The sequence below is a fragment of the Ricinus communis genome, chromosome 10 (assembly GCF_019578655.1).
Source record: "Ricinus communis isolate WT05 ecotype wild-type chromosome 10, ASM1957865v1, whole genome shotgun sequence".
NCBI lineage: Eukaryota > Viridiplantae > Streptophyta > Magnoliopsida > Malpighiales > Euphorbiaceae > Ricinus > Ricinus communis.
This window is the reverse complement of record NC_063265.1, coordinates 19503941-19527777: the sequence shown is the minus strand read 5'-3', so window position 1 is coordinate 19527777 and position 23837 is coordinate 19503941. Positions and strand designations below refer to the sequence as shown.

The following is a 23837-nucleotide window of genomic DNA, read 5'->3' as shown; positions in this document are numbered from 1 at the left end:
AATTATTAAATTGAGTAGGATTTTTCTATTTAATTACACACTATTTTTTCACGTCAGTTTTTTATCCATCAATTAAATAAAAATTGATGACAAAGAGTTTAATTATATCCCAATTAAAAAGTTAAAGAGGGTTTAATGATACAAATTTAAATTTAGAGATAATTATAATACATAGCTAAATTTTGAGGGACCATCTATGTAATTTACCCCAAATACATAAATTCTCTTTCCTTTACTGAAGTTACCACCGATTTCTACTAAATTCAATGGGTTATATTTCAAAGGAAAAATATGTGGAAACAATCAAATAGTTTCATTATTTGTTGTATGTCAGGCTCTGCAATTTTTATTTTGATTTAGTCTCTTACAAATTAGTCCATCAATCCACATACAATAGGAACAAAAGTCACTCTCTCACATGTCATGAATCTCCTCCCATATGGCCCGTCCATGATGTTCATATCACACATTTCCTATCATAAAATGCATACATCAACAGCATTTTTCCATTTTTTAAGAGAACAAAATAGAAATCAAAAGATAGAATAATGCAGATAAAGAAATAGAAGATGCATGAGTTAAGAGTTTCTAAATCCATGTGTTTATATAAGGTAAATGAGTTAAAACATGGATAGATATTACTGCTTTTTTTGGAGATTTACTTCATTCTCAGCAAATTAATTTTACTATCGTTTGATTCTTGGGCAAAAGCATCAAAATATTCGCAATTTTCAAATTCAATAAACTAATTTACAAGGAAAAAAAAAGTTCATGTACTGATTTGTTAAATTTAAAGCAAAAATTTGAGACAACATCAGAGTAATTATTCCTAAATTTATTTAAATCATCATAAGGGGAACACACACAGTAGTAATGTTCAAGTTATTTTCATTGTGTAGCTCAAAGTTGACAAGAAGAAAGAAAAAGCTTTGCATTGCATTGCATCTGGCAGCAATAAAAGGCCTTTTTGGCTGAAGATGAAGAAGTAGAGGCACAATATAAGTAGTGGAGGCCACAAAGATTAATTAAAGAAATGGAAAAAATTGCATCCCATACCTTCAAGCAAACTCCACAAATGATTAAACAGATCAATGGCCATTAAACAAATCAATGAAAGGGGACAGCTGTTTTAGGGCACTTTTATTAAAAACAACTGCCCAATTCCCTCTTCATAACTAAGCAGGCAGTGTCATGTTTCCAACACCACCCATGTCTAGGATGTTTATTCAAGCAGCAATATGCATTATTTTATAGGCTTAATTGTCAAAAAAGTTCAGTAGTTTGCACTTACTGACGTGATAGACTCCGTATTTAAATAATAATATTTTAATAATAAAAATATCAACTATGTTATTTTTTTCCATGTTATCGCGAAGTTCACATCATGTCAATAAATTTACTTAATACTAAAGGTGAAATCAACTATTGAAGTGAAAAATTTAAAAACTACGTACTAGATTTGATAACAATTACAAAATACAATATTTATTTAGCAATTAAACTTATATTATATTTCCACCGCAAGATTACATGAAAAGATTGATTAAATTGGACCGACACAAGTTCTATCCACTCTAGGTGCTTCTTAGCAGAATGCAGATTCAATAAACAGATGCTTTCGAGTATGGAGGAACATCCAATATGCTACAGATCTTGCCACTCCTGATCCTAGACAAATGCTACCCTCTCACAATTATTTGGCCTCCAGGGCAAGAACCTATTACATGCATACCTTCCTGAACCCAAATCTCCATCTTGCCTTTTCAGGTTCTTTACCAGATCAAGACTTGGAAATTGGAGCTAGTACCAGCAGAGAAAATTTGATATATCATAATGCATCCAACTTCCAAGTCCAAATATTACAATAATCCAGACATCATTTAATTGCCTACAATAATCAGGTGGAGAAAACAGATCCTAAGAAAATGAAAGTTTCCTTTGACAGTAATCAATTTACACTATTGACATGAACATTCTGAATTGGAAATTTCAGTTTGAAAACCCTAAATATTGATTTAATGATCAAAAAATATTTTCCCTTCTGCAGCCTCAAATAAATTAAAGCAAGCCACAATTGAGTTCATGACATACAATAATAACTGATCTGGAAGTGAACTGTCATTATGATTGTCAAAACTTTCTAAGCTTTTGAAGTACCTCCATGATCTCTCTCAACATGCTCCACAAGTGCAACAGGATCACGAAAACCTTTACTGCACTTGGGGCATACATCTACTGGCAAGTTCATTACACGAGACCGGTTCCCATTCCTTTCGTGCAGCTTCTGCACATGCTCCACTAGAGTTGTAACTGAGGAAAACCTGGCATGACATTGTGGACACTCTTCCTCTAGCCTGTTACTGCTACTTGGGCCAGCTCCATTTGTTGCAGTCTGCCAAGCTTGGCTGATCTCACTACTTAATTTTGTCATGCCTGCTTCTGCTGAGGCTCGAACAGATGAAGCTGCATTTCTAAAGGCTGCACTCCACTTAGTTGAAGATGCAGCTGGAGTTTGGTTAAGCTTTGAATCTTCCTTCTTACTCCTATTTAAAAGACTCAGAAATTGAAAACCCAACTCAGGTTTCTTCGGCCCAGGACAATCATGGTCAGGTCCAAATCGGTGCTTCAAGCAATGGTCAATGGTGCAATCCCTGCACTTGATTGTATTTGAGAATCTAAGAACCTCCCTACAGCCTCGGACAGGGCATTTTCTCTTCTTTGTTACTTTTTCATAATTTGATGGGTCACATTCAGTATTAACATGAGATTCCCAAGAAAGGTTTGGGTCTTCATCAGGATTTAGGCGGACTCCTTTAGCGCATAATGGACAAATGACAACAGTGACATCCTTGCTATCAGCTTTTGGGCAATCGTGTTTAGCATAGCTTCGATGCTCCAAACAGAACACCTACAAAAATTATCAGGACGTGTATGGTTAACATAAATCAACAAGTTAAAGAAAAGTTTAACGTGACAATGGTTCCACGGAAGAACAATCATCCAAAGTATATGATCCCCCCAAAAAAAGAAAAATCAAATGTCAAGCACACTTGCAACAACATGATTTGATGTGGTAATAACTCATAAGACAAACATGACCAATCTGGCAATGTGATATTCATATATCCAAGTTTCAGCTTCTAATACACTCCAATAAAGAATGAATCTTTGCTAGCATAGGATATAATGCCATAATCAAACTTATTTCAACAGATTCTTTGTGACACACATTAATAGCCTATGTTTTGTGACACTACTAAACTCATTCTATTGAGAACCTGTGTTTCTTATGTGTAACAAAAGCAGTAACTTGCAGCGGAATGTGCTTTAACAATATAAGACCATATAAGCAAGAAGAAATCTGTGAGCATTGCTCCAAGAAATATCATCTTCCTTAGGATCACAACAGAAATTGGTATTAAGAAAGTGACAATAGTATCCTACTAAGCAACAACTGTATAAGTAACTTAATACATTCCAAAGTAAAAACAAAGTTCTAGCATATTACAGAAAATATCAAGGGTTCTCTTAAACAGGCATGACTACACATATTACACTCAAAAGCATACGCTGGCCTAAAAGACCAAATCTTGACGCATCATCAACCATGAAGCACAGAAAATTTAAGATCTTAATACAGTCCGCGAGTCTCAAGTTAAACAATATCTATTCTTTTAAATATAATTCAACTGAGCTAAACAACAAACAGTACTGGTCTCATCCTCTCAGGCCGGCGTATCAAATTGAAAAGTCCTAAGTGGGTCTGATAGAATAAATGATCTAAACAGCTTATCTCTTCCAATTCAAATTCAAACTCAATCCAAGAATTAACCCAAAAAAAGAAAAGAAAAAAAAACCAATACAATCATAAACCAAAACCCATATCATAATATTTGAAAAAGAATATAATGGTATTGGTAGGCACCTGGCGGCAACGATCGCAAGTAAAAGGCAAGAAATCGATCTGCCTGCAATCTTCTTTTGTACAATGTTTACCAAGATCTGGGAATTGTGGTGTTCCCATTTGGATACTAAATCCAAGCACCAAAAGAGATTAAATTGTCAGATAAAAAGATTAATTAATCAACAAAATATGCAGAGGAAGAGAGGATTTTATTTTTCTTTTTTTTGTCAGAAAGAAATTGACTTTCTTTGTTTCCGAGATTTCCTGCGAGATTCAGGAATTAAATGTCCGAGAAAAAATTAAATTCTTGTAAATATAATGAAGTCCGGATATATAGGAAATGGGAGGGTGCAGTGGAATCGAAAGTTCGGTGAAAGAGTCGTTGCTGAAGTCGCCCCAATTTCCTTCTACTCGTTTTCTGTATTTCTGCGAGAAGTCAAATTCAGACATGCATTCTGGACCAAGGTTTGGGCTAACGAGGGCCCAACATCATCTAAACCAAGGATCTGCTAATTATCAGGCAAGCTTAAACACAAACCAATCGACAACCATGGGCATAAATATTGACCCGACTCGACTAGCGAGATACTCTAAATCACTTACATAAAAAGTACTTAATAATTGATAAGACTTTGTGATCGATTTCCAGCTTCTCAAAATTATGAGAATAGGTGAGGGAGTCGAGTGGGTAAGTATGAGGAATATTTTTCTATTGTGCATATCATGTTTTATTAAGCCATTTGGCAGTTGTTTCTGTTTGGTTTTTGTAATACAATGATAAATAAATAAAGGCTAATTTAATTTAAAAATTTAAACAGATAAAATAGAAAAAAAATAATGAATTTAGATTATAATGAGTGACTTGAGATTTTATCTTATGATTTCTTTTTATTGGCTCCTTTATTATACTAGATACCTCTCATTGACTTTAGTATATGTTGTATAATAATACTTGCTACATGTCTTGTACTCTTTTTTTTTTTTCTTTATCAAGTTGTTTGCTCTCATTGATTTTAGTATATGTTATATACTAATACTTGCTACATGTCTTGTAACTTCTTTCTTTTTTATAAGTTGATTATAGATATTTAATAAGTCACTCGAATTTAGATAGTACAAACTGCTTCTTACATAGTTGCGAATGATGATAATACGTCTATAATGGGTAGGTCCATTAGGTTTTACGGCCTATTTTATATTTCTCATATATAATTAATTTTAATTTTTTTAAAAAGTTGATTTATCTATGTGAATTTAATTTCTAAGTTTGAGAGAGACTATTGTCATGAATGGAAAAAATAATTATAAACTATTCTTTCTTTCTGAGCACCCAAAAATTTGTGGGCAATAGTAACCTTAGGTTTGCCAACAAATGTGTTGCCATTGAACTGGATTAGAAGAGGAAAAAAGCCTTCCTTTCCTAACATGCATAACACACTTGTCGTCCATGATTATAGATTTTTGGGAGCCAAAACTGGCTTCACTGGGCGGGTGTTAGTCAACAGCAAAACTAAATTGACATCTTGACTGTGTTTCCACCATAATAATGCCGAAGCTGACAAATAATGGTGCCAGAACCTGTTCGCCAGTCAATTCGGCCGTTGTCCCATTGTCTCTGGTCTGACCCTCAAGTCATAGCTGGGCGGGCCTTGAACCTCGATGCTTGTGACTGCCCCCACTGTCCTTGGTGGTGTGTGAGCCTCAGCCCTCAAGTCAATAAATCTCTCTTTTGTTCTTTTCATACTTCAATTTCAATTTCATTGCCAGTTGCTTTTCTTAAAGATGCAAAATCTCTTAATATTGTTTCTTAGCATTCGTATCTGATCCTGAGTGCTTAGCAGGGTGCCATCATGGCTAGTACTCGCAGCAAGACGGCCAGTAAGTATAAGAAGACAAAAGCTAGCAGTTGCGAGTAACATTTTTCTTCACTGAGCATGAGGAAGGAGCTTTTGTTTCATTGTTTAGTACAATAGTGGAGTCTTACCCTTGAATTTTTAACCACAGGGACACAGGTTCCGTCCTGACTGTTAAGAGTAGATACAAAACTTGCCTCACTGGGTGGGCCTTGTATGAGTTGCTTACTGTGGTTCAGTTCAGTGGCATCCTAGACGGGTCCATACTTGCTTACCCTTTGCAAAGGGCAATCTCTAATGGGGGAATCAAATCCCATAGTGAAGCAGGTCAAGTATCAAACCCCATAACTTAGTGATAGAAACTTGGAAGTTTGAATCTTATTATGAAATGGGTTTTGGGCAGAAACAGAGGCATGAATGTAAGTTTGCTGCCTGGAAAAGACTTCTTTACCCTTTCAAATCCAATTTCATTGCACTGTCCATAACATAACGCTTTTATTATATCGGTATTGATTAGCAGAGAGAGCTAGAGATGTTTTTGTAACTCATTTGATATGATATGCTGATGCACCAAATATATATATATATACACTAATGATCTTCAACAATTTTCCTGTTTGATTTCTCTGAAGTGGAAGATTGAATTCAAGACTATAATTTTCAGTCCTAGCATTTAACACTAGAGTGGTACCAAGTTGGTGCTGGCACCAGTTAAATGTTTCAAATGGTTAGGAACTTGAGCTGAAGCACATACTGAACTGAAAGCAACTTAAAGATAGAACAATTATAAGCTAGGTTCATTGTAATAGATAAGAGCTTTATCTCTCAAAGTTCCTTTCAAATATACCTATGATGTTAATATAGAAACCTGAAACATTAGCAGGCATATCTATATTTATCACTTTTCTCTCTGAATTTTACCACATGGTGCATATGCAGGTAGGTCAGTTTCTTGCTCCTTGAAGGGTCACTGACTGTGAAAGATCCTTCTAGGTCAAGTGAATTACACAAACCATCAACAAACATTCACAAGTTGACAAAATAGCCAACTGGGTGTGGAGGGCATGAAACCTAAAATTCTCAAATTTCTAAGAGACAGGATAATAGCAAACAACTAAGGACAAAGGGGGTAAGTCTCAAAAAGAAAAATAAATTCACAGTTTTGTTCTTGGGTTTGGGGTTGCATAATCAAAATCAACATCAACATGTGATAGAGGATAAGGACAAATTGGGAAGTGAAAGCAAAAGATTTTCTAGTTGAGAAATTCAAAGATTTGAAATACTGTCATGTTAGAAGGGAAGTGTACCCTTTTCACTTATATTTGAGTAAATGAAAGAAATAAAATAATAATAATAATAATAGTAATAATAAAAGGAAAGATTTCAAGTGCTCTAGCAAGCCTTTTTTAGCCTTCATCTATCTTTACACCTCAAGCTCAAAAATAGAAAAATCCAAAGAAAGATATAAAATAGGTAACCAAAAAGATAGAAGCAAGAAATAATCACCACAAATAAAGAAGATTTTAACTGCTAAGAGTAAGAATGCAAATGTTTTTCAATTCTCTCATCCTATTTCAGTTATTCTCTCTCTCTCTCTCTCTGATGTTTTCAAGCCTTACATATATATACATCTTCTTCAGCTTCTCCATCTTCTCATTGTCCAAGCCCTATTACCTTTCTGTTCCAAACTCATCTTCTTGTGCTAGTCTACTGTTTTACCCTCGTCTTTCCTTTTACTTGATAGAATATAGCCTATAGTCCCATTATTTTTTTCCCATTTCATACCTTTTTTTTGGGCACCAATCTCAAGTACTCACCCTTTTTATTTCTCTTTTTTTTTTCTCCTCGCTCATTTCACTATCAAGTACCTATTTTTTGCTGTGCTCCCAAAAATATAGCCCTTTTTCATCTACTTCTTTTGTATTATGCCTAAATAGCTTCTAAGATCACTTTGGTGCTCTCTCTCTCTTTCACTCGTAATATCAAAAAGGAGAACTCATATTCATGGTCTTGTTTCCAGTCATGGGGTTCTTAGAGGTAAGTTTACACGACCAGTTGCAGTCAGTAGTTCAGCCACCACCAGCAGTAGTAGAACCAAGTCGCTACTCTCATCGATCAATCGAAACATTGGTGGTTGTGCTAGCTGTGATCACTATAGTAGGTGTTATTGCAGGTGTCATTGCCCGGCTCTGCGGTGGACGGCATGGGGAGCATGACATAGAAGGTTGGGTAGAAAGAAGGTGTAGAAGTTGCATCGATGGAGGAGTACCGCCACCAGCAGAAGAGGCAAAGCCAGCAACAGAAGAGGCAAAGAAATGAATAGGGTCATAAAGGTTAAGTATTATCAAAGGCATCATGAAATGTTTTCAAGTGTAAGGTGGTGTTGCATGGTAGAAAACAGGTCTGAGTAGTAAGATTATCACACTTTCATACTGCTTTAACAGCTCTACAGTCAGATTATTCTTATGTAGCTGAAGTGTCTTAACAGTCATCTTCATATGATATATTTCAAGGTCAGAAGCAGTACATCATAGTGTTAAAAAGAGTAGCGGTTTTAGTATAATCTTGTGCATTCTGTAGAATTTTTTTTATTCAATATGTTGATTATTTTTAAATTTGTCATAAACTGTTTTTCTCAAACCCCAATTTATTTATATTCATCTGTTACTCCATATTTCTAGTTCTGCTAAAGTCATAAATGCATGCTTGATCTAGTAGTCCAGTGTCATATTACAGGAGGTTTGGGGCTTAAACCTGATAATTTAAGAGAAAAAAATAGCAATGCATCATCTAGTTTTGACAACTTACAGGTAGGTTATTGTACACCATAAAGCTAATCACTTGACAGGATTCAAAGACAGATTAATTACAAATATGAAACATATTTTACAATTTTTTTTCTTTGTTTCATCTGTAAGTTTACAAAATAAATGTACGTCAGGTTCCATGGGGGCCACCTGAGGGTTAAATTGTACCCTAGGCATAATATCAGGAACCATGAAAATGCACATGCCCGGATCATCTTCCCACTAGCTCTACAGCATCATTAGCATAAGGCTATTAAGAACCATTTGCTGTAAAAGCAAAATGAAACACTTTTCTTTTCCTTTTTTCTTCTCTCTTTCTTTTACACTATTTGACACTTGCTTTTTCAAAAGCTAAACCTTTACCAAGCTAACGTTCACCTTACTAGGCTTCAGAGTCATTACCGTTGCCAGTTCTTGTTTATAATTAGAATAAAGTAATTAATCATGTATGCTGGCAGACCACTTCATGATTCTGAGGGAAAATGCTTGTTTAATATACCAACGGTCAGAACAAAGTTGTACGTCATAAACCTTAGCAGGATAAAATCATACCCGGATAAAAGTTGAACCAGAGTTACTCCAGACAGAATATTCAAGCAAATTTCTATTTTCTAAAGAAGATATGGGACTTTCACATATAACTAACATAAGAAATTAAAGAAGAGAAAAAAAAAAAAACAGAGGTACCTTTCTTTTGGAGCAGTACTCTTACATGACTAAGTATTACTAGATGTGTGCCAATGATGTTCATGAAGCTTGTATATTATACGTATGCATCAGTATGGTTCACCAGAAGCAGACTTTGCAGAAACAAGGATGAGCTTGATAGTAAGAATTTTTAGAATCTAGTATCATGATTGGATTTCACAATCCTCCATTCTAATGCTTCCAGAACTAGTTACATGCGTATTTATTTATTAACATAATATCCAGTATCCACCTCCATAAGATAATTTCTATCAACGAGTGCATAACAAGGGATCACCGTTCAAAAAGACACAAACCAGTTTTATTAACAGGGGAATTCCATGCATTAATAACACAATTGCCACATCTTGTAGCATATTTTTAGCCAACTTATTTGCATCTTGCAGTCATTAACTAGTAGTATCATTACCAGCTAAGCAATAACTTTTCTTTTTTCTTTTTATTGCATAAAATACAAATAGCGGAAAATTGAGGAATACATCTTCATCAGCAATCACTTTGATAGCATTAAATTAAAGAAAAAAAAAATCAACAAACTAATTTTGCTTACGCCACAAAAGAAAAAAGAATTATCAGTTGACAAAGAATGAGAAGGCAGTAGAACCATCTTTCTTGCGCTGCTATCCAAAACCAGATACATGTACTACACAAAGCTAAAGGCGTATACCTTCAAATTCTTCCAACTGAGGACATCAGAATTAATATCCAGAACTTTTATTCCTCCATGTTATGACCTTGTTCTGATTCCAAGTAACATTTTCCTCTAGCAGATGACTCCACACTGCTCGACGTCTGGGCCAGTCACCCGGGTTGTAAATGGATCAACACGAACCCAAAGTAAGGAGAAGATTGAAGCAAGAAGAACTGACCATACAACAACAATCGTAGGTGTCCGGTTTTGTCGTCCCATCAAACCTTTAAGGAAAGGATAAAGATGAATAATCACCCAGAATGCAAAGAATAGCTTGCCAAAGAGAGGACCCCAAGATTGATAACCACTATTGATGGCATAAGAAACTCCAGCAACTACTCCCACCAGATTAATTATAAGGAGAGTGGTTGGTGGGATGAGTAGAGTAGTCCATTTGAACATATATAGCTCAGCAAAATCGCCGTCTTCATCAGATGCTTTTGAAGTGACAGTAAAATTGGTATCTATTCCAGCAAGGACTTTCAGCAGGCCTTGGAAGACAGCAAATAGGTGAGCAGACACTCCTCCAATAACCCAGAACTGTTCATTTCTCCACCATTCATCAATTCCAACACCGCTCCATCTCATTTCAAGAATACCAGTGGCAAAGATTGAAAGAAAGAGGGATATGAACCAGATACTGGCAATGTTACTGATCTGCAGTACAACAATATGAAAAATAATCATTCAACTTCAGCCAGTATGTACAGATATGAAACACAGTTTCCCCAAACAAATCCAAAATGAAATAGAAAGTTACTTCACACAATATTTGGAGTTAGATTTTCTTATTTTTAAATGAAGAGGTCGGAAACTGACAGATTACTCTTAGTTAAAGACCTGATATTTTTTAAAGAATAAACTCCTAGGAATTCTTTCCACAGAAGCTAGAAATAGTATGCCAGTTAAATAAGGAAGGCCTCAATTTGAACTCAGAGTTTCATTCTGCCACCTATTGTCTCTAAGCAGAAATTGATATGCTATGCAAGGCAGCAATATACTGTACCGGTGGGATAATGAACTTTCCGGTAAGTAGACAGACAGCTGGTAGAGTACAGTAGGCAAGAAGAGGAATGGAAGTGACAGGATAAATTGTGGTATTGATATAGGCAAATCTCTCAAGAAACTTTAGCCTTCCACTGTAACCATACCAAATGGGGCAGTGACGGCTAAAAAGAATTTCAACTGAACCTAAAGCCCACCGAAGCACTTGATTTAGACGATCAGAAAGATTGATGGGAGCAGATCCTTTAAAGGCAGCACGTTGTGGCATGCAATAGATTGATCTCCAACCACGAGCGTGCATCTTGAATCCTGTAAGAATATCTTCTGTTACAGAACCATATATCCATCCTATCTGCACAAGCAAACATCAATTCATTAGTCAGGCAATAGGAAATACAGACTACCATGACAGAAACACAGATCAACCCTATCTACCAGGTTTGTAGTTGAACAAAAGAGCTTCATCAGTCTAATTGTATATTAGTTAATTTTATAATTTGGTGGTGTAGATGAGAACTGAAAAGTAAATGAATAAACAAGTTCTAATTAATTATGTGTTCTGAATTCTTAATCAGTTTTGCTTTTATATAGCATTACAAGGAACATTTGCTTGCTTATTTCTAATCCCAAATTTGCTGCTTATACATATAAGTTTGAAGTTAGAGAAGGAACCAAAAAAAGGAAAAACAAAAAAGAGGAAAAAAAAGGGCTACATACTTCACTACCCCAGTCGGTCTTATCCTCATATCCACAGCTAATGACGTGAATGGCTTCTTTCAAGAGAGACTCTGGAGTGGCAGACTCAGGAACACCACCATTCTCCATTAGAGTTGAAGCTACAAAAACAGCCGACTGACCAAACCTTTTCTCAAGAGTCATTTGTGACATAAGCATTGACTTTTCATCATCGAAACCAGCACCTGTTAAATCAATAGCAGAAAAATTAGCATGACAATCAGAAGGGACAACAGCATGAATCATCCTTATAGTAGCATCTCCTACCTCTGAGCATACTCCAAACAGAAAATCAAAATTGCTAGTTTCATCTTTGATTGTATATTGCAACAATTACTCGGTATGTCTATGTTCCGGACAACAGGTCTACATGAACTAAATGTACATCATTAGACCATCTCAGTGTCTAAATATTTCAATGTTCATAAAACCTGATGTCTGCTTTTCTCTCTTATGAAAAGTATAAATTTGAACCTATCTTGCCAGATAACACAATCTTCATTAAGAATATTAATAAAGGATTCTCTTACTGAAGAAACAAACACAGAAGTTCAAATAAAGTTCAAGGAAAAACAGCTAATCAAGTTGTCTAATGATTACATGATTATGAATCATATAAGAGAGAACACATGGTAGTAAGTAGTAACATATGCAAACATATAAAACACCATTTTCATGTCAGAATATGTGATAGATCTTATTTCAATAAAGAACAAAATAATATAAAAACTTGCCTTCAACACCTTCTTCTATATCTTCCAAATTGAAAACTGGCAGAGTAGGGTCAATGTGCTTGCTCGATTTCTTTTTACTAGAGTTTTTTCTGTTTGATTTAGAACTCTTCTTTCGGGATCCACCGAAGCATGAAGATAACAAACTTGGTTTCTTATGCTTAGGCTTTAGAGGAGGCTCATAGCCGTACAATGCTGTTCTATTGAAAACACAACCTGTGCCCACGTACACAGGGCCTTGGACGCCATCCAATCCTCTTAAATTTATCTAATATCACACAGCATTCAACAAAACTGATGAGAACAAAAATTACAGAATGTAATTGACTATCATAATATGCGACATGTATGAATTCAAATGGTACACGTTATTATGAAATCAAAAACAGAAGATACGTTTATGCCAAAGATAATTGTTGAACTCACATCAAAGAAAACCGTGTTTCGATTGGCATATCGATCATTTCTATCAATCCCATCAAATCTCTGCGGAAACTGGACGTAGCAAACTGATCTTCCAAGATTAGGATCCATTAGAAAACACATAGCTTCTCTAAGTGCCCTGCTGTTGTTTATGTAATGATCACAATCGAGATTCAACAAGAAGGGTCCATTGGTAAGAACTGCTGAAACACGCACCTGTGTGGGAGACAAATAGATGTTACTACCAATAAGTCTTTCTTGAGATAGAGTAAAACAGCCCTAAGACTCATCTACTGACTACTTACAAGTGCATTCATAGCACCAGCCTTTTTGTGATGCTGAAAACCAGGGCGCTTCTCACGAGATACATATACTAGTCGTGGAAGTTCATTACCCTCAGTGTCAAATCCTCCACTATGGCCCAAGAAAACCTGAAAATCATGTTGCAACAAGGAAGCAAAACCCAAGAGCAAATTAATCACAAATAAAGCTAAACTAGTTCTCTTTTGCAAGAGTAAAATCGCAATAAGCAAGGAAAGCAAATTCTATAAATTAACAAGTATAAATGTAAGTGATATTAAAGTTACAAATGAAAATATCATGCATGGCACCGTTGTCAGCTCAATGATTTAAGTATAAAAAGAACGCCCCCATAGCACATAAAAAGCACTACTAGACATGGAAGAATAATGAGAGGAAGTTCTTTATGAGAAGAAAAATGAAATTTAGTTTGAAATGGACAAACCTGAATCATTCCTGGATGATCTCTGATGTTATTACCAGGCCAAGGTGTCCCATCTTGCATTACCCATCCTTCATCAGGAACTTTTTGTGCCTTTGCCACTAGGCCATTGATACGAATTTTAAATTCTTCATATTCTCTCTGCAATATAATGATTGCAATATTTTGCAATAAGAAACATAATATACATTTATCTAGGATTATCAGAACTAAAAATTGGAACCTAAATGCCCCACCTTCATAGATCTGCGGTCTTTGACAAATGATGGTTGAACCTTATCCTTTAAGTAGTCGATCTTTTGAGCAAAGTACCATTCTGGAGCTCGTGGTTCAATGTTGTATTTCTTGCAGAAAGGAACCCATTTTCTAGCAAATTCAGATGTTTCAGACAGAGCTTCGAATGTTAACATGGCAGCTCCATCATCAGAAACATAGCAAGAAACTTTATCAACTGGGTAGTCTACTGCAAGAATAGATAGGACTGTATTGGCTGTGACAAGTGGAGGTTCTTTTAAAGGGTCCACAGTACTAACAAAAATGTCGACAGAGGCCAACTGAGATGGCTCTCCTTCTTTCTCATATCTGTGAAGCATAAAAATAATCTGTAATTAAACCTTTATTAAATTTTGACAAATTTTAAAACTTTGAATGCAGATAATAGGACATAATCATATAATTACCTAAGAGCTAGCCTGTCAAGATATGTCTCACGGTTCACAGGAAGCCATTTAGGGAACTGATCCAGTATCCATGATATTGCAAACCATATCTCACAGATAACAGATATTAACCACAAAGGATAGGCATCCTTCACCGGATTTGTTATACGGTAGTGCAAAAAGATGCAAAGAATAATAAGCCGCAAAACAATAACCATCCTGTAAGGATTGATCCTTGAGGAAGGAAGAGAAACCTTCCTTGAGAGGGGCTGGCGGGTTTCATCATTCCTGTTTTATGACAACAAGATATAATTAGTAACAAAATACCACCAGCTGATCTAAATTTTCTGGAGTGTTGAACACAAGCATAAAGGAGCCTATAGAGCAGAATTTTCTGTCATACACACTCAAGAACCTAAGTTGATTAGATAATATTTCCTCCTAACTGCTGCTGCTGATAAATACACTGACATGAATTTCAGACTGTTCTGGGAGAATGATATAGTAAAAGCATGCTAGAGCAACAAATAATTAAATAATTTTGCATGAGCAACCAATCCAAATGTATCTGGAAAACTAGTCATAAATATGATTGACCTTTCAAACAAAGTGGAATACTGTGAATTTCTACATAAACATCCAGGTAATCCATGCTTCAGCATAAGCACAATTATTAATACCTCAATTTTCAGAGAAAAGCAACAGAGCAACTTATATGAAAATTCCATGGCTACCTATATCCTGACACAGTATTCTTTATTCTATCATTTTCAGGTTTTTTCTTGTGAATGTCCCCTGCATGATTTTACATTATCAGACAACCAAATATACAGATACGAACTAACTGATCATCCAATATGATATCATGATTTCAGTAAGAAGAAAGACAAAGCAAAGGAGAAATCATCAGATATTATATGAGATGATCATTAGATTTAATATGAGATTAAGTTCAAATGCAATTTCGAAAGGTAATGCAAACCCAGTCTGTATTAGAGGAATGATTAGATATTGTACTTCATTTAGGAACTTACAATAAAGAATCATCCATGAGCACATCAGTACTGGCATCAAAATCTCCACCACCTCGGCCCTCAGATGGCGCATTACTAACACTCATTGGAGCAGGATTCTTCTCTGGCTTCATCTTCCAGCCATCAATCCTTTCTTTCCAGGCAACATTACCAAATGAAGATCCAGATTCCCTTGCTGGATCTCTAACCCTGATATTAACTGAACCCAACCCCACTAGTGACATCAAAATTTGAAACAAGATACAGAAAAAATAAATTAAAAACATGTAAAATGATGGACATTATGTATATATGTATATATGCAATCTTACCTCTACTGCCACTTTCAGGAGAAGCCATCGAGTAGCGCTCAGGAGATGCAGCTGACAACTCTCCAGAAACCTAAATCATAACTATTATTGACATCTGCTATCTAAAAAGTTGAAAAGATAGGAAGACTTTTTAAGACAAAGATTAAAATATGTGATTTACCGAGCGTCTACCAGCCAGATAAGGAATATGATTAAGAGAAACCTCTTTATCATAGTTTGTAGGTGCAACATAATCTTTCCTGCCAGAGCTTGCTTCCCAGCCGAGCATATGCTCTATCTTCTGCTTCTCATCTTGTATCCCTGATGCATGATGGTTTGGTTTATCTTCTACATCACTGTAATCTGTATCTTCCACGTCCTCTCCACGAATTGGAGGGCTACCTGACAGCAAGAAACAACCAAAAGTATATTAGTTGCTCAGGAACTATCTATGTATAAATTGCCGATAGAGCAATGAAGGTTGTCTGGACTAACCTTTATGTCTTTTGTATTTGGTTTTGCATTGAGGACAAGACTGATTACCATCTTTCCTTTCATACTCATAACATGGACGGCAGACAGGAAATGCGCAAACATGACAAGCAACAAAGGGCTCCCCATTCACAGTTGTGCCAACATTATCACTGCAGATCTGGCAGATCTGGATGGCATTTTGTTTTGCATTTTTGGGCTGAATAACAAGCAAAATAATTTCAAAGTGAGTTCAGAAAAAAAGGCCACTCCGTTCCAGATTTTACAATTGCACTGACAAAATAGATCAAAGAAAACAGAATTTCCACCCAAAATATAGGGAGTACAAGAAATAGATTCTTTTCTACATGGAATCATCACGATGGATATAAATGCAGCATTAAAAGATAACAGGAAAAATGAAGACACTAAAAACCAAGCAAAGCATAAAGGCAATACAAATAAATAAGAAAAAAACTCAGATATTTGCAGGTAGGAGATCTGGTCTATTTAAATATCTTATAATCAAGTCAAACGGCTTCAATAGGTAAACACCTAAAAAACATTTGGATCTGGAAAACCATACACAATCAGAAAATAAACTGAAGAACAAATGGTAAAACAAGTCTTCCGAATAAAGCAATCAAGATTCCATTTCCCTATTTCCCTCATTGTTTCAGGGTCTCAAACATGAGCACAAAGATCAGTAACTTTCAACTTAATTTGCCATAATATATTCAAAAGAAACAGCAAAGTATACGAAGCAATATTGAATAAAGCTGGCCCTTTATATTTCAAATCAAAATCAAATCCATTTATAAAAAAAAGTATGAATCAATTGAAGTTCATCAGAAGTGCACTAACCCCTCCGCCTCCTGCATCTCCTTCCAAATCCATTGCCTTCTCCAACAACTCAAAAACCAAATCTTTATCAATCCACAACTCAAAATTCCCACTCCAAAGCAAGCTGCTATTCACTCAATACCTCATTAATGAATCAAACCAGTAGGAAACAAGAAGAACCCACTATAAGAAAGAAGCTTTAGCTGAAGTATTGGAGAATCGTAGCCATCATTTAGATTTTTCTGAAGCTAACACCAACCCAATACACAAAACAAAAAACAACTAATAGTGAAAGCTTAACAGTCACACTTACACACCGACACTAATTAGCTAGAGGCAGACAAGGACAAGGACACCTAGATAGATCCACACTCTCTCTCTGACCCATTTCTCTCTTTTTTTTAATGATTAAAATTTTTAGAAGGAGGAAAATGAAAGAAAAGAAAAAGAAAGCTGCAAAAAGTGTAAATTGACAGTTCTTGAAGGTTGAACTTGAACTGTAAGTAATGGAGATTGGCCACGTAAGCACAGATGACGCTTTTTTATTTATGATGACAGGGCAGGATGTGATTGGATGATTGATTCCTCCGGTTCCTGTGAGTAACAGTTTCTGCACCGTTAGCCGACAGAATCCAAACAAACGGTTGTTGTTGAGTCCGTGAAAAGCGGTACTCTCGGGAAGTATGATTTTAAATCTGTACTCGCAGTATTTGAGAAAGTACGATTTTACTAATATGCCACTGGCGGCGTTTTGACTTGCGTGGTAGATCTGCCTCTGGCGGCATGCAGTAGAAATCAAAATCTGGGGAATTAATGAAATTCATAATTCTTTTACACAGCCGCTCACTTTTTTTTTCTATCTTTTATTTCTTTTGCTACTCATCAAAATTTCATGTTTTGAATCACTTTTTAAATCCCTATGGTATTTTTATTATTATTTTATATTAATTATTTTAATAGATAGATAGTATATTTTTTGAGGAATTTATAGTCTTCGTTTATGAGAGCGTTGAATTCTTCTTAAATAGAAATTTTATAGTCTTTTATTGTAGAGGTGTTAAATATTTTTTTATAAGAGTGGTAAAAATAAAAGAAATTTAATTCAACATTCAAACAATCGAACTTATCAAAAGACACTTATAAAATCGATATAACTTAGTACCACCGAATGGAGTGTTCTTTCTATAAAATTACAATAGCTTGCTTCATCGATACGATTGGTGATTGTTATGAGTAAATCTTTTACATATTTCAATATTTATTTTTATTTTTTATATTAATATATATTTATTAATTTTTATTAATAAAATATTTATATTTCTTTTAAAAAAATTTAAAAAATTAAAAATAAGGAGGGATGAAAGAAATAATCTCTACATAATTATAAAAATTCTAATCTCAATTTGATTTAGTTATAAATAAAAAAATATTTCTCCATATAGTAATATTTGTATATATATTTTTAAAATATGTACAACGATATATTTTATCTTATTATATTATTAATTTGTCTCATCAATTTTATTTGTATGATATACAATATATTAATATATCTTATATCTAGTTATTATCATTTCACCAATAAGATAAAATATAAAATCAAAAGAAAATTTTTTGTACTTAAACCTCCATTAAATTATAACTTTCTCATAGTCATAAATTTTATTTGGTCTTAAATATATAATTATTAAAAAAAATTATTACATTTCTTTTATATTTAATTTACCAGTTATAATATTTAATTTTCATATTTTAGTGTGGAATTTATTTATATTAAAAATATTTAGAGAATTAACATAAGAAAAATATTAGTAAGGCTGATTGAAGCTTCCACATTTATATTAGTTACAAGTATATGATTATTGTCTAATGATTTTTTTTTTCTTTTATAAAGGTTCTAAAATCATAATCAATGATAAAGGCAAATGGTCTTGTTTTTTAGTTTCCAATCCATCATTTTTTTTTTTTTGGTTTTAATTATGTTATTAGAATTAGAATTGGATTGTTGTTATGATGTATAATTGGAAAAAAGCGTTCATATATGATTTCAAATTGAGTAATCTTTTTGAAAAAAGATATCGTATTTTATATGAATAATCTTTTAGAATTATAAATTATCCTTTTATCGAATTTTGATATATATTTTTATTTATATATATTATACATTATAAATAAAAAATAATAAAATATATATTAATTATCTATTATTAAAATATAAAATATTTTTCTAATAGAGCGATGAAGAAGGTTGACTTGAATTGAGAAATAATAATGAGCTGGCAATTTTATTTACACAGTTTTAGCTTTGCTTACCGTGTGAATGGGACCAAACTGAAAGAAATAAAAGTGAATATAATATTTATAAACGATATATGAATGAAATATGTGATCTAATACTAGTGAAATTTTTTTTAATTTTAATTAAGTTCGTTAATTTTTCTTTTAATACACATGAAAAATTTACAAATAGAATAATCTTAGATACCGGAGATTGAAGTTACCAAATAATTAAATTTCTGCGAATTCTTTATTGCTTTAATCAAATAATGAATAACTACAACATCATATCTGTAAGTAATTTTGGTACAAATAAATAAATATATATATATATATATCGAAACTTGAAATCTAGCTTATCGTAATAAATCTATGGCTATGCTATGGCTGCAATCTATATATATAAGTATAGAGTACTCCTAAGGACAGTGAGGAGAAACAACTCCCACTTGAGCAACATCAACATTGTTGCATAGGGCTATTGCTGTTTCATCCCCTCTTTGTCTTTCAAGGCTAACATCTTGCAACAATATGCCTTCACATGGATGTGAGTTGCTGCAATCAAACTTGATTGCCACATGAGAAGCACTGGTCCCCTTTATGTTCTTATACACCACATCTTTCACTTGAACTGCTGATTTCTGCAATAATAAATTCATGGAGGAGTCATTCCATTAATACATCAACTAGCAAGTGTTATTTTTTGATTGAGGGCAATCATTTCTTTTTATGTTACATTTGTATAAGGTAGAATTCAATCTTTTATAAGTTACCTGTTCTTTGCATGGTTTATCTTGATCACAGTAGTTCTGATCTATTATAATGGGGTTGCTGACATTGTCCATTTTAATGTTTTGAAACTTGATGTTGCTTGCATTTCCAGACCCTCCCTGCATAAATCAGGAAAACCATATTGGTTTGATATTATCATTGTAAAGTTGGTCTGTAGTGATCACAAATTAATTAGTGGGTTTGTTTGATAGAATTTATTATTATTATCACCTGCCATGTTTTGATCCTAACTCCATTTGTAGTGCCAGAAAGTTTAGCACCATTAATGGTCACTCCTGAAACATGAGCTTTTGAGTTTCCAGACCCTAAGCTTCCAATACTGTGCGAGTTCATCACATAACAAATTAAAAAAAAAATCAATAGTTTATGAATTAGTATCTATAGAAAGATATAGGAGCTAGTGTTAATAAAGAAAAATCTATGATTTTAGAGCAGAATGTAAAAGTTAATTTAATTTGAGACCTTATTCCATGACCTGGTCCACAGGTAATGTTCATGGCTTGCACATTTTGGGATCCACTTACAATGGAGATACAATCATCACCTGTAATACATTTTAAACACAAATAGTGAAGGTAAAATAGGTTGATAGAAAAAAAGAAAAGAGAAGAAGAGAGTAGTATATTTTTACCTGTTCCTATGACACAGTCTGTAATTTGGATGTTTTGGGTACTTGTGACATGGATTCCATCAGTATTGGGGCTCTCTTCAGGTGAAGTAACTATAAGATTGGAGATTTTAACATTCTTGCTACCTTGGAAAGAAACATGCATCTGCTGTGCATTTTGGATTTTCAGGTTTTCTACTACCAAATTCTTGCATTTATAGAAGGTCAGAGCCTGCCAAAGTATATATATAGCGTTTCCAGTTTTCAGAATGATTTCCAGACTTGTCTCAAGTCATACAAAAAAATTGAAAGGGCAATGTATAAATGTTGGGCTTGCCTCTTTCTCCTTCTCATTTCTATTAAAGGTCATCATTTTATTTCTTTCTCATTTCTAAAAAAGAAAAGAAAAAATTTCTCATTTTTCACAAATATTCTTTCTTTAATTATTACTTAGTCACAAATTGATTTATCATATTTCGAGTTCAAACAAAAAAAAATCATCTAATACAAAATATTTTATCAAGACACATAATAATTATTTTAAAAAAAAAGTTCTCAGACCACTTCTAAAATCTAAATCAATTTTTAAATAACTAATATCAAAATATTTAACTTCGAACTTATTATATTATGTCATATAGATATTACACAGAGTCGATAGATAAATAACACAAATTATAATTATTTTTTACTTAACACACATCTATCAGTTGATTAGAGAAACTATATCGGTAGGTTCAAGAATGATTTTTTTTTTTCCTTTTAAGTGAATATGAAATATTATTTAGTACCAAACATATATTATTATCTACTCTTTTTTACTATATGAGATACTTTTTACTCAAGTACATTGCTAAGTTGGAAAAAGTATATATGCAAAGGACAAAACAAAACAGTTACAGAATATACCGTTGGTGCGTCCTTGCAAGGCTGCAGATCACACGAAGAAACAAGAAGAGTTAGCTCTTCCATTACAAGGAATTAAAGAAGAAATTAAAAAAGAAATTGAAGAAGAAGAGGATTACAAGATCTTTATTGAGTTTGCATGAGTTTTGCCACCAAATCTTGCCATTTCCATCAATGGTTCCACCACCTTCGACTAAGAAATTCTGAACACGTTCAAACACAATCCAGTGCCTATCATCTTCCTCATAGTCTGATCGATCATCGGATGCTTCAATGGTTCCATATATCTGGAAATAGTTCTCTCAGAAATCAGAATTGTCAGTCACATACATATGCCTAATATATTCTTATGTTGCTTGAAGCTTTGAACAAAGAGTTGTCATTTAAGTTGTTGTTTTCTTCACATTAATTTTTCTTCAAATATTACATACGTATGCATGTATATTTCTTGCAAAATAAAATTATGTAAGCATGTCTTTGAGTTACCTGCAACGTAAGGTTGGATTTACAAGGACCTGAGAACCTAATTGGCTTTATCAGATAGTTGTTATCAGGCACGACGAGCACAGAGCCTGCAGACGAACAAGCTGCTTTCCAGGCCTCTTGAAATGCCTGAAAGTACCCACATAAAGATTCAGATTTCTTTATATGAAATAGATAATTTTGATTAATAAATAATAATAAAATATTTGAAAAGCTAGCACGTGTTTAGAAAATAATGCTGCAAGAGCAAAAAAGACCAATAGGTTGATCAGTCTTGTGCACTGAAACACCTTTATAAGGTGAATTCAAGATTAAATTTCACAAGGATGGAACCCTAATAAACTTTTGAATTATGGCATGAAAAGTTTATTATAGCTTAATAGTACTAGAAAATATATTTGAGATTTAGCTCAAGCAGCAAGAGCATATGATATTGGGAGGAAAAATCTTGAGTTCAAGTTTTTTCCTACTCATTAGGTAAATTTTTATCTTTGCGAACAGTATAAAAAGATGATTATTCTCTGTCGTATAATTCACCGCTCGTTCAATCTCTTATGAATGAACAATCTTTATAGCTGAAAAATCCTAATGGATGCCCAAGTAAAAAAAAAAAAGTAATGAAAAGTTTAATTCTATAAAATTATATACATATACCTTTGTATCGTCAGATCCATCAGCCTTAGCTCCAAAGGCATCAACACTGAATGTTTTAGCTGAAGTTGATGTGGTGCCTACTTTGTCAAATATATTCAAATCGAGAACATTAGCTCTCATCAAGATCAAGTCCTCATTATTGGACTGTCCATCATCAATTGAGCTAAAATAGGAAGGATAAGCTTCTTGTTGATGATGATGATGATGGTGAGGAGAACCATAGCCAGATGCTTCTTGGAGGTAATCATTAAGGGTGTCATGATGTTGCAGACAATTGTAAGATGGAATGGTCATAACAATAATGAAAGAGAGAATATTAACGAGGAAGAATAAGGAATAGAGGTTATTAAATGGGGGTTTCTGTAAAGCCATTATTATATGTTTCTTATATTGTAAGGCAAGATAGAGGAAACAAAACAAAAATTAAAAGAAAAGAGACTTTGATTGAGATGATTTATTTGCTAAGTATAGGGGGTATTGAATTGAAGCAAATGCAAGGCTAGTGCTTGTATATTTATAGACAAATTGCGAGGGAGATAACAGAAAATTAATGGTTGTGCATAGGTGTCCCTTTTTTCTACATACATGACTCTTTGAAGGTATGGTGCATATGAGAAACAAGAGGTTGAGACGAAATGATCTCTCTTGCCTTCTTCACTATAAATATGCATTTAGTCCATACCTTATACATATCATTAATAGTTTAAATTCTTTACACATTTGATGGCGACTTTGGTTTATATATATATATATATATATATATATATATATATATATATATATATTGTTAGTATCAACTTATATAATTTTGTATTTTGACTTGGCGTTATTATTATTAACCTGAAATTAATTTTTTTTTGGCTACTAATTAATTCTTAAATCAACTATATTCGCTACATAAAATTACGAACTTCTTACTATAGCTATAACACATAATATATTTTATGATATACAATATTATACCGATCGAATTTTAACCATAGTTAATAAATGATGTATGATAATCTATTAATACGGATGCAACACATCATAAAATACCCTATACACATTTGAGTATAATTATAGAAAGTTTAAAAATGTCATACAACAAACATTGTTGGTCTAAGAATTTCTCAATTCCATTTACAAATTGCATAGGCATGTGCATGGTAACATACATCACCTTGCGAACTGAAAACTCTGCACAAGGGGCTTAAAAGACAGCAACAAACAAGGCCAAAAC

General features: G+C 33.7%; 4 protein-coding genes across 5 annotated transcripts; 1 reads left to right on the top strand and 3 right to left on the bottom strand.

Moving 5' to 3' along the window:
• Positions 1-1431: 1431 nt before the first annotated feature.
• On the bottom strand, positions 1432-4457 carry LOC8260147 (zinc finger AN1 and C2H2 domain-containing stress-associated protein 16). Its single transcript, XM_015725647.3, has 2 exons — positions 3926-4457; positions 1432-2908 (listed from the first exon to the last, which is right to left on the bottom strand). The coding sequence occupies exons 1-2, from the start codon at positions 4022-4024 to the stop codon at positions 2141-2143; spliced, it is 867 nt and encodes a 288-aa protein (XP_015581133.1). The 5' UTR covers positions 4025-4457; the 3' UTR covers positions 1432-2140.
• A 2807-nt stretch (positions 4458-7264) lies between these two features.
• On the top strand, positions 7265-8397 carry LOC8260149. Its single transcript, XM_015725656.3, has one exon. The coding sequence runs from the start codon at positions 7762-7764 to the stop codon at positions 8074-8076; it is 315 nt and encodes a 104-aa protein (XP_015581142.1). The 5' UTR covers positions 7265-7761; the 3' UTR covers positions 8077-8397.
• Positions 8398-9685: 1288 nt separating this feature from the next.
• LOC8260150 (cellulose synthase A catalytic subunit 3 [UDP-forming]-like) lies at positions 9686-17288 on the bottom strand. 2 transcript variants are annotated; one of them, XM_015725658.3, is made up of 14 exons: positions 16918-17288; positions 16078-16273; positions 15764-15984; positions 15604-15673; positions 15293-15506; positions 14280-14546; positions 13836-14181; positions 13603-13740; positions 13163-13288; positions 12861-13073; positions 12438-12702; positions 11686-11888; positions 10970-11320; positions 9686-10620 (listed from the first exon to the last, which is right to left on the bottom strand). In XM_015725658.3, the coding sequence occupies exons 1-14, from the start codon at positions 16948-16950 to the stop codon at positions 10036-10038; spliced, it is 3228 nt and encodes a 1075-aa protein (XP_015581144.2). In that variant the 5' UTR covers positions 16951-17288; the 3' UTR covers positions 9686-10035. The 2 variants fall into 2 exon arrangements, with proteins under 2 accessions (XP_015581144.2, XP_048236250.1); XM_048380293.1 differs by having other exon boundaries at positions 15293-15491; positions 16918-17287.
• A 2131-nt stretch (positions 17289-19419) lies between these two features.
• On the bottom strand, positions 19420-23205 carry LOC8260151 (polygalacturonase). Its single transcript, XM_002529570.3, has 9 exons — positions 22616-23205; positions 21965-22090; positions 21598-21765; positions 21482-21502; positions 20597-20804; positions 20428-20509; positions 20176-20284; positions 19947-20063; positions 19420-19814 (listed from the first exon to the last, which is right to left on the bottom strand). The coding sequence occupies exons 1-9, from the start codon at positions 22985-22987 to the stop codon at positions 19593-19595; spliced, it is 1425 nt and encodes a 474-aa protein (XP_002529616.1). The 5' UTR covers positions 22988-23205; the 3' UTR covers positions 19420-19592.
• Positions 23206-23837: the final 632 nt, after the last annotated feature.